This window comes from Vanellus vanellus (assembly GCF_965231255.1).
Source record: "Vanellus vanellus genome assembly, chromosome: 4".
NCBI classification, from domain to species: Eukaryota; Metazoa; Chordata; class Aves; order Charadriiformes; family Charadriidae; genus Vanellus; species Vanellus vanellus.
In genome coordinates, this window is record NC_138909.1 from 60,384,029 (window position 1) to 60,395,452 (window position 11,424).

Here is an 11,424-nt window from a genome sequence, read left to right on the forward strand (position 1 = left end):
AGCAGGATATCTATATCCATGACAGATACACATTTACATGTGAAGTTGGATGTACTGTTGATGGAAAAGACGACACCGGTTTAGAAGGAGAAAAAGTAAACCAAAGCACCAGTAAATTACTTTTATTTCCCAGTCTCTCTGCCTTACAAAATACCTTCTTTGCCAGCTTGTGCAACAACCATTTCAACACCCAATGAGCTAATATGTCTGATATGTCCCTTTCTCTCCTCATTCTTACTCCTCATGCATCCTTGTAACTTTGAAAGCAATCCTACAGAGTACACTCCAGTACATCTATCTGCAAGCCACATAAGATGACTGACAGGCGTAAGAGCACTGCTATCATCTCTGAGGTGTTGCTTTTCCTTGTAACGCTATTCATGTAAGGACAGGGAACACCTGGAGAAGGTCCAGCAAAGGGTTGCAAAGATGATTAGGGGGTTAGAACATCTCTCTTATGAGGAAAGACTGAGGGACTTGGGTTTTTTTAGTCTGGAGAAAAGACGACTGAGGGGAGATCTTATTAATGCTTATAAATACTTAAGGGGAGGGTGCCAGGGGGATGAGACCAGTCTTTCTTCAGTGGTGCCCAGTGATAAGACAAGAGGTAACTGGCACAAACTTGAATATAGTAAGTTCCATCTTAACATGAGGAGGAACTTCTTTACTTTGAGGGTGGCAGAGTACTGGCACAGGCTGCCCAGAGAGGTTGTGGAGTCTCCCACTCTGGAGACATTCAAAACCTGCCTGGATGCTGTCCTGTGCTACTTGCTGTAGGTGATGCTGCTCTGGCAGAGGGGTTGGACTAGATGATCTCCAGAGGTCCCTTCCAGCCCTGACCATTCTGTGATTTCTACCAATTCTGCACTCTGTACTTCAATACCATCATGACATTAAGGTCTCCTCCCTGATATTCACTCATTCACCTGTAGTACCATTTTCTAAAATTTCAGCAGAGACTTATAATTCAAAATTATCAGAAGCAGTGGTTACATATAATGGATGGATTTATGCATTGCATTTTAATATGCCATTAAGCTACCTATTTCTTTGCTAATTTTTAAACCAGATGCTGAATATCCAAGTACTGGAAAATGACTGGAGCCAAACATGCATCTTCCTTGTTCGTTTGTTTGGGGTTTTTTAATTCTTTAACCCAACCAAAATAGAAAGATAGCCTGTCATTTTGCCCCTGTATTCTTTGAGGGCATTTTTACAATCTAGAAAACAACCCTACACTTTCTTTTTGATTTAGATAGACTTTTTCTCTACCTGAGTGTAATTACAGGTTTTCACATTCTATAAGCTCGCGTTATTATTTGCAATTATTGTTTAATGTCCTCATTTTCCTAATTTTTTACTACGTTGCGCTTGCAGACTTACATGCACCCGTTGAAATATAATCAGCACTGCACCTTCCTTTCACGTCTGTCAATGTTATTTTTGCTGCTACATTCCAGATACTGAGGAACTAAAGGAAAAGCTTATAGAGCTTTTCCATCATCATAACTGGCTGTTCATACTGATCTGGAAAGAATTCGCAGAGTACCAATTCCTTAAATCAGATTTAAATGTGGGCAGTGGTACCTTGCTTATTCTTGCACCCACAAATATCTGATGCCAGAATGCCCAGAGTGCTTTATCCATGCCTGAATTACGTGCTGATGCCGATACAGGAAAGGACATTACTGCGCACCAGTGCTTTGTTGTCTTGGTTTCCTTAGGGAAGCCACAAATCAGGTAGCCCTATTCCATCATGGCATTGGCCTGCGAAGTACCACTAGCTGAGCACAGTAATTAAAATTGCAGAATCTGCATGTTCTATGGCAAATATGGTATTAATACTAGAGAGTACCTCCTCTGCAAAGTTCAGAGGAGAAAATACAGAGGTAATGGGCTCTGGGCGTGTATATATACAGTGACCTGTGCAAAAGCAAAAGAGTGCAAAGTTTTAATATTGAGATCAATTGACAAGTGTTCCCTTAAGACGGCAGGAACAGACACCACCTTTTCATTTAGTATAAATAACCTATCACAATGGAGTTTCCACTGATACTGCACAAAAAGCTTGAGTGGAAGCGGCGTTTATATTACAAATTATCCAGCTTCTCTAAATAAAAAAGGGGTATTCAGAACAACAACAAAAATACTACCCTTTTAACATCACGCCCCACCCTAAAATTATGTACATGTAATAAGCGTATGTTAAATAGTATCTCCTGAGATTAGGCTTTGATAAATTTAATCCAGTTTATTCTCACTCTACCCGATTAGGATTTTCATTCCTAGTCTGTAATTACATTATTAGGTAGTAACCGATACAAGCCATTAAGAAAATCCTTCTCTTCCTTTCCTAGTGTCTCACATGATTTATTTCAGTTTGCTTAATTGAAAGCAGACTTTTGAATCACACAGTCAAGTGGTTCCTGCAATAGGCAGGAATCTGTACACTATTTAGTTTGCTCTCTAGGTGCTTATCATCATACTTTTTCAATTTTTTCAACGAGCATGATCCCATTTCATATAGCTAGTATGATATAGCTAGTATCTATACTAACATGGACTAAGCCCATGCAAAGAAGTAACAAATTTATTTCATAATATCTCTGTAAAAAAATAACTATCACTTTTAAAGTATATCTGCTTATTGCTCAGTTTCATATTCTTTCATATTCAAAGTCCAGACTGAACTTTGATTTACCATCCAAAAAAACCATAAAAGACTGTTGGCCTTCACTTGCTCTTACATACTGAAAGTTTTATTGGAAATCTATGGTGATGATCCTTCAGAATAATTTCTGTGGCTTGAAGATGGCATGTAATAGTCTACATAATTACAATGGAGATGACGTAGAACTGCTATACTGTTCAACTGAGACTCTACCCTAACTGGAATATTCTACTGTAAACTGGAATGGGTAAACAGTGAGGACATGAAGATGTTCAAAGCCCAACTGGATCTGGTCCTGAGCAACCTGTTGTATGTAGGTGATGCAGCTTTAAGCAAGGGCTTGGACTACATCATCACCAGAGGTCCATCCCAATCTCATCCACACCGTGATCTTCTGCAGTAACTGACTGGGAATTCAGTTTTGTAAAACCAGGTCTCATCATGGTCTAAGGATGCATTTAATGATATTAAGGGCGAACCTGACTGCTGCTGACAAAGGGAATCCTACCCTCCCTCTCCCTCCTCCCCTGCTCTTTCATCTTTCTACCCCTACTCGAAGCTCCCCTTCCGCCCTTGTGTAGGCTCTGGATTCTCAAGAATACTGACTGAGCAACTCAGCTCACTATCCTAGTAAAGAACAAACAGATCAAGAAAAGTGAAGCATTCACTGCCAAATTATGAGCGGATTTAACTCTCACAACAGTCCAACAAGCACCACGGCTCATGCAAAATTCCAGCTTGCATAAGGGATGAGACTGAAGTGGGAGGAACAGTGAAAAAAAGACTCTTCCTTCAACATAAGTTAGAGTTAAATTGATTTAGCCCTACCACATAACTTCATCCCTAGAGGTTTTCAGAATTTTAGCGATGTTACTTCTAATGTTATTGTTACACTGCAGCCTAGCCAAACCTTATTACCAATGTTGCCTTACTCCTCATCCTTGAGCATGTTCCTACTACCTCCCAAATCTGACACCCTCTCCTACAGGGTTTCAAAATGGTTAAGCCAGAATAAAACTCTCTTCTACATTACAGCACTGGAATTGGCTCACTGCAGGGCCAGAATTATACCTAAGCTGACATAAAGGAGGCGGCAGGAATGCCTCAGGAAGGGCCATAGCACTGGGACAGAGAGGGAAGATGTGATAAACAGTGGCAAAAAGCAAAATAGAAGGCTATGAAAATTAAGTAAAAAATGTTAGAAACTCAATCATCACTGTATTTATAAATGACTGAAATCTTCCCACCCTCAAAACACTTTAGACTGGAAACATTTTTAAATTTTTTTTTAATGTAAAATTACATTTTGCAGTAAAAGGTTTCCTTTTGCTTGACTATTCTTTTAAGGATCAGTGACATCTTTCTATTTGAATTAATTTGTCATCATCTAGACTGGAAAGTTAGTCACATCCATCTCTGCTAATAACATCAAGTGGCCAAGAGCTGCCAGCAGCAACAAGCAAACATAGGCAAAAAAATCTGAAACACAAATGTTTAAGTTACTGACACTGAAAATTCACTAGTATAAATGTTTTAAGCTTTTTTAGCAGTAAAAGTGTTTGAAAAATAAGTTTCTTTAAATAATTTAATGCAACAGATTTCATCTTTAAATTAAATCTTAAAGCATACTTCACCTTTTCCAGTTCTTTTGGTATCCGCATGCACGTGTATACTCTCTCTCTCCGCTCTGTGTATTTTGCTTCATTGTGTTCAAGGAAGTAACCTCTTGTTAACTCAGCACTGATGAATCTCAGCAATGAAAGATCTACATTCAGGAACACACATAAGCAGAAGACACTTCAGACATGATCTCCCAAGAGTGAGAAGACTGCTACGCTTTTACTACTTGCTACATGCTTCATTTACATCACATCTAACCCAGAAGGTTTCTGCTGATAGTAACCAGAACGTCAAATAACTTTGTATGGAAGAAGCTATATGAGAAGGAAGTCCTATGCTCTCCCCTTCCCCTGTTGCCTCCCAACAAACAAAACAAGCTACTTTTCCCAGCCAATCATTTTCGCCAGACATCCCACTTCTCCAAAACATTACGCAAAGCAGCTACACTGAATGCAATACTCTGAGTGTACTGACAGTCTCCTAAATTTACTAAGATCTATATCAGAGTTTTTAAAAGCTATTTCCTCTCTCAGCAACACTAGCAACTTGTTCCTTATTTTAAAGAACAACTTTCTGTAAGACCAAAACATTCATGGATACATGATCCCACGTGATTCAGTGCACAAACAGTACAAGCATGCTGATCACTTGATGATCAGACTGAAGTCTTTCAAGACTGAAAAGCCATCAAGCACATACGGGTCTTCTGCATTTTAATGGCTGTAGGTAAATAAGCCAAAGCCTGACTGACCTATGTTTAGTCAACTCATATGGCTTCTAAAAAAAGACTTTGTGCAGAGTAGTCTTGCAAAAGGAAACAAAATAGGAAATTATAATTATGAAAATTCAGGCTGTCAGCACAAGGAGGTTGAGCTTAAGCTTCGACACTCACTGACAAGGTCTGACATTACCACCACCTGGTAACACTTCAGAAGTGACAGAACACTAAAATGAAGTTCAACGTTTCTGGTTATTATTGGCATTTAAAAATAGAAACTCTCAGCATTCACACAACATCTAAAAGATGCCAATCACTTATCTAGACATACAGGTGAAAAGCTACAGTGCATTTATCACGACACAAGAACATGCTCACAAATAGTAAATTCAGATCTTAGCCAGTCTTAGTGACTTTTGAGGGGATAAGGGGTGGACTTTGCATGGTACAGTGCTCCACATTGCAGGGAGGAAAAGGCTGCACAACACGCCCTTAGTAAAACACCCTAGATAACAGCTGTTAGGAGGGCAATGCAGGTATAGATGCTATGTGTAAAGAGTGCACCTAAAACTGTCTGATATGGTTTAGCAATATTCATCACACTGAAGATGATGACAACAATTAGCTGTAAGAGTAGCCAGAAAATTGCAAAGAGTCTTAAAGCAGCTCAAATAGAAGTATAAAAAAGGCAGAAGAGACAAGGTGTGCTTATAACGGACACTGCCTTGGCGGAGGTGAGGGGGGGGAGACATGTATTGATTGTGATTAGAACTTGTGAGGACTACAAACAGGCACTTTAAAGTTTGCGGTGGTGTATTAACATTCTGTCTACGTCTAGTGTTGTGATTTATCACATTGCTGATACTGATCACAGCCATATAATTCACTGACTGCTGGTTAATTATGCATTGTTAATAAATCATTCAAATTATGATTTGCTTTAAACTACTATGAGCTTGTTTGGATAGCGATTTTGATGATTTATATATTACTGACCCACTTCTAGTAAGTAGGCCAAAGCCACTGTAAGCCTTAAAGGTATTTATTTTTAAACAAACAAAAACAGCATGTAGTTTAATGAGTAGTAAAAAACTAATATTGACATGTAAAGTTTCAATCAAAGTTCATTCCAGTGAAATAAGGCAGAAGTTCATACCATTAAATCATTGTTCAGATCTCTTGCATAGTTGTTTTTGGAGTCTTCCTTTGTAATGCTATCACTTGTAACTTTTTTGTTTTTCCCAATTCTTTCTTGTTTAAAAGGTCAAAAGTAAAAAGAGATAACCTTAGATATAAACACACAAATAAACTACTCTGTTAATTGCCCAGGTGTATTTTCTTCCTCCTCAGATAACCGACCTTCTCTAACTTGAAGATAATGCATCTCAGACAACTGCGGTTTCCTGCAAAGGAAATATATGCATATGGGCAACCACCATGGGGTAACTTATGGGTCCCTTCCAAATTAAGATGTACTATGATTCTAACTAATGAGCTGTTTGTTCCCACTCCTTCTTACCTCACACAAACTGGTTCACAGGCTTATTGTGGAAAAACAAATGTTTTTAAGGCTAGACTTTCATACCCTAGATATTAAGAGAGAATAACTTCTCATGACTGAGGTTGACCAATACACAAACTCCAGACTGTGACTGCAAAACAATCTCTCCAGTGACAGGGGATGCAGTGAAGCACACAGTCACTCAGCCACCTCCTTCCTGAGCACTTACTACCACCCAGCATCAGCCCTAAGTCTGTGCCAGCTGTGAAACAGACCAGTGGCTGACCCTGTAGGAAGAAAAACAGTAAGCAAAAGAACAGGATGAGACACTATGGCAGGAGAGTAATAAATCATCTGAAAAATGGCTTAATTCTGCTATCAAAGCATAAGTTTCTTTTAAAAATAAGTAAACACTCCAATTCCTACTTCAAATTCCTTCCCTAGTTCAAATTTCCCTCCTTTGCAGTCAGAAAGTTTTCGACTGTGGCCTAAGTTTAAACTGTTCAGAGAGCATACTCTTAATGCTTAAAGTATTCCCATTTATCTCCCCACCTCAGGACAGAAAAGCACAAGCACCTTCAAAACATAGGAGGACACTAATTCCTTCAAGGTAAAAAGAAATGATTTACCAAAGTTATATTTCAATGCATAGCTACACAAAGGATAACCATTAACCAGAAATGGAGAGGAAAAATTGCGCAAATACAAAATGCACTATGCTTCACTAAGTTTCTACTGTTATATAACCGTAACTTTAATCCTAAATGCAACAATTCCAGGCACCCACTTCACTCCCATCAATCCTAAATAAACACTTCTTCTGCAAACGCTCAAATCAATCAAGACTAAACCAACACAGTATTTTTATTTTTTAATATTTCCTTCTCCTCTAAACATCTCCTCTGTACAGTACTGGTCCTGCTTTACCATCTTGCAAAAAACCCTACATAACATAACGTTACCGTTGGATGAATTAGAATTTTTAGTTGCTCTATCAAGAAACATCTTGTAATGTTTTCCTGTCCTGAAGAGTCAGAAAGTACCAATGATTTTTAACTACGTTTCAATTTAAAATCAGTCGCTGGAAGATAGTTAGGAATTCTGCCCCCCCCCCAACAATTTCCTTACTTTTTATAAAATTATTTGTTCAGCTGTCTTTCAGGCACATCAGTATGTATCTTGACCATTCTTTTTTTCCACCACAAAGCAATTCATAATACTACAATAAAGCCAATTCCTTACAACTACAGAAATGACATCAGTTTCATCAATACCACAGAACTGCAGTCAATGACGCTGCATGTCCTATGACATAAGGCATGTCAGAAATGGACGCAGCACCTGTCAAGCTTAGAAGGAAAGCACTGAATTTGTTGGCAGACAATTTAAGTTAAATCCTAATTTGATTTTTTTTTAGTTTTGTTTTGGTAACACCTGGGGTATCACATTCAAGCCAACACTGAGGCAGAAAGCCTGGAAATTTGAACACCACTTTGAGCACTTTCCAGACTTTCAGCAAGCCGCTCAATTAAGAATATGGTGCTAATAAAGTTATTTATAACCTTACCAACACTAAATCAAACCTGCCATGCTGAGTGACAACGTTTACGAAAAAGGTAGTGCTATTTTCAAAAACTACTTTGTGGGTCCCTGAAATGACCTGTTCAAGTGTAAGTGTAAATAGAGCTGCAGATTGATAGCAAAAGACGTGACGTTTGCCCTTATTTTTCCCCATTAAACGCTCAGTTAGTAAACTACGTTTAGTTTAGAAGACTTCTAATAACCTGCACACAACTTCACGGCTCCCACCGCACCGTTATTTTCAGCAGCAGAGGCACAGACTACCGGACTCACAGCGGTGTGTAGATAACAAGAACCGTTAAAGAGGACGGAGCGTTTCTCGCACCCCGGCGGGGAAGCGGAGGGCCTCGGCTGCCCTCCCTCCCGCCCCGCGGGGCTGACCGAGCGCCGGGCCCCCTGCCCCAACCCCTCCGCTCCCGGCAGAAACCGCCCTGCGAGGGGCTCGCCGCAGGCGCTGCTCGGCAGGTATCGATCCCGACAACCCGCGTCCCAGCTTCGGCGGACGATGCCCGTGGTGTTAAACACACGCGCACACACACGACCATTGCCAGTCAACGCGCTGCGTGAGAGGGCACCCACAGGGACTTCACTGTCCCCGTCCCCCTCCCTGAACTCTCTCGCCTGGAGAGCAGGGACCCCACCAGCCAGGCTGAGGGGCTTTACTGCACTGACACGGGTGACTTCGCCGACTAAACTTAAAGGCACAGAGAGAGAGAAGAGGCAGCGCAGCCGGCGGGGAGCTGCCCGCTGCTGGAGCGGCTCAACGCCGCCGCTCCCCGGGCCCGCCAGGTCCCGCCGCACTTTTTTATGTCGCTCGCCCAAAGTTTACACGGGCGGGCGGGCGGCCGCGGAGCCCTCAGCCCCACCTCAGGCACCCACCCCGGCCCCGGCCCCTCAGGAGGGCCAACCTGGCCCGGCCTGGCCCGGCCGGCGCTGTGAGGAGCCAGCGCTGGCGGCGCGCCCCGGAGACACCGCCCGCCCCGGGCAACACCGCCACGGCCACTCTGGTCTCCCGTGGAGGGGCAACCCAGCCCAGGTGCCCTGGCTGCCCTCCACCCGCCCCGGCCTGCGGGAAGGAGGCCTCCCGCCCCGCGACCGCCCCTCACCCGAGAAGCTGCGCTTCTTCTTCCTGCCCCGGTCGCTCTCGTAGAAGCCCAACGTCTCCGTTCGCTGCTGCGGAGACGGCTGCCCCGGGCCGGCGGTTGGCGGCCGCGCCTCACTGCTCCCCCAGAGAGTTTTCGGCTCCCCGCGGCCGCTCTCCTGCTGCTCCGGGGCGCCGCCGCGCCGTCCCTCCGCGCCGCTGCCCGGCGCGGCTGCGGAGGCAGCGGCGTCGGCAACGCCGGCCATGTTCGCCGCCAGCAGCAGCGCCGCCCGCTCCGCGCCCGCCGCCCCCGAGCCGCGCGCCGCGCCGCGCCCCGGGCGGTGACGCATCACCGTGCGACAGCGGCGCGGCCCGGCCGCCGCGCGAGTGCCCAGCGCGCGAGGGGAGGGGAGCGGAAGGGGGAGGGGGGCGGGGGCGAAGGCGGCCGGGCGCCATCTTGTCGTAGCGCCATCGCCGCCGTTAACCGCTTAGGTACCGGGACCCTCGCGGTCAAGCCTCGCCTCCTTTCAGCGCCTTCGTGTGCCCGGCCTCGAAGCTTATTCTGGTGTTACGGAAATCTCTGTACGCACATAGAGATATGCGTGTTAGGGGAGAGATCGAGCGGGCCCTCTGCTGTTGTCACAAGAAATGCACGTAACGGTGGCGGTTTTTAGCCGCCGCACGGGCTGGGGGACAGTAGTTCAAAGCGGTTGCAAATAACATCATTTTAATCTACCCCGCGCCATGCAAATAAAGACCTTGTTTGAAAATGGAAAGCGAGAGGTGAATTATTAACTCTAAAGCCAACAAGATTTCAATGAACTGCCTAAGGTGCGTTGGACTGGGCCCGGCACTGGAGATCACAGGCTGGTGTTCCCTGGCTTTGTGTAGCTCTTCCCGCTAAGAGGCCTCTGGAGGAGTGCCTACCACCAAGCCCACCTGCGGGAAGGAAGGACGAGGGGTGCTGTCATAGCCATCTGGCTGGCACAGACCTCATGAGGCCCTACCAGGCACAGAAGGGCAGGCGCCGGTGCTCGAGGAGCCCGCAAAGGTCAACAAACCCCGCCAGCCCAAGACCCAGGGTCTGAAATCGTGCGTTTTGTGAAGTGCTGAGGCTGGGACTGCTGTTAGTTACTGGCAGCGTGATACTGACGGTGGGTCATAAGGCTTGTGAGAGGCCATACTAATGAAAAATAATTGTTCCTGTCTCAAAGTGCGTATAATTTACACAAGACTAAACGTGAACTTAAGAAGCAGGGAGCTCAAGGGAACAGCGAAGTACTTGTAGGGGGAATTCACATGGGCACAAGGACAGAATACCTGGCCTGTATTTCAAGTACAAGATCTCCTTCACATTCAGTTCTCATGTTCTTATCATGCCTTCAGAGGCCAGATTCGGTCAGCTTAATATTTAACCACTTGTCCTGAGAAAACAAAGAGTGTTTTATTCTCTCTTTGGAAGGCAGTAGTAGTCTTCCTCTATAAGTTAATTGTACAGCTGCTTCAAAGAGCATTTCAGGCTTTGAATAGACGAGAGGTGCCCATTTCCTTTGCCATTAGTGGTTCTAAATGCCTAAAATCCGGTAGGGTTAATCCAAGTCTTGGTATTTTCAGGCAGTGGAAGGAGTGCTTTTTACAGGCACCCATACCATGTAATAAGAGTGTCATACAGGGAGCTAACAGTGATAGATACTACATGTTATCAGTTTGGGGTTTCTTCTCCCATCTTTTCTCTGCAGATTTAAAAAGCGGTTAGAAAAATAGGATGCAGAACAAAGAGCTCCGGAAAGAGCTGAAAAATTCCCCCAGCAGGATTGCTGCTGCAGTCCATGCAAAGTTACATGGCACCCTGAGAGTTATTCTGCTTCTCTGCTTCCAACTGTGTATAAAAGCTATATCCATACATCCATATTTGCATTGCATGATATTCGAGGACAAAAAATTGTCACAACCTTGTTACCAGTCTTACCCAAATGAAGGCGTTTGCAGCACCAAGTATCATCTAACAACCAGCTATGTTCTTCCTTCAGGCTCACTGAGAAGCTATCTAATGTATTGCCGGCACCAGTTGTGACAGCACACACATTTGCTGTTCAGGGGTTGACCCGAGATAACCTTACTTAGTTTACAAGATCTTCCAGTTTTCTGCTTGAAGTAGTCCATCTGAAGGCATGATAATAGTATGACTGAAATACAGTTCAGCTAATAATTTGCTTATATTTTTTGACATGTCAAAAGCATATTGGGCAGCT

The 11,424-nt window shown here is 43.9% G+C and overlaps 1 protein-coding gene across 1 annotated transcript in view; it reads right to left on the reverse strand.

Moving 5' to 3' along the window:
* Positions 1–9,453, reverse strand: part of TAPT1 (transmembrane anterior posterior transformation 1) — a 52,912-nt gene extending 43,459 nt beyond the window's left edge. Inside the window, exons 1-2 of the mRNA XM_082482739.1 lie at positions 9,198–9,453; positions 4,306–4,436 (exon numbers count right to left, since the gene is read on the reverse strand). Coding sequence (XP_082338865.1) covers positions 4,306–4,436; positions 9,198–9,438 — 372 coding nt within the window. The 5' untranslated portion in view covers positions 9,439–9,453. The remainder of the gene's footprint in view (positions 1–4,305; positions 4,437–9,197) is intronic.
* Positions 9,454–11,424: the final 1,971 nt, after the last annotated feature.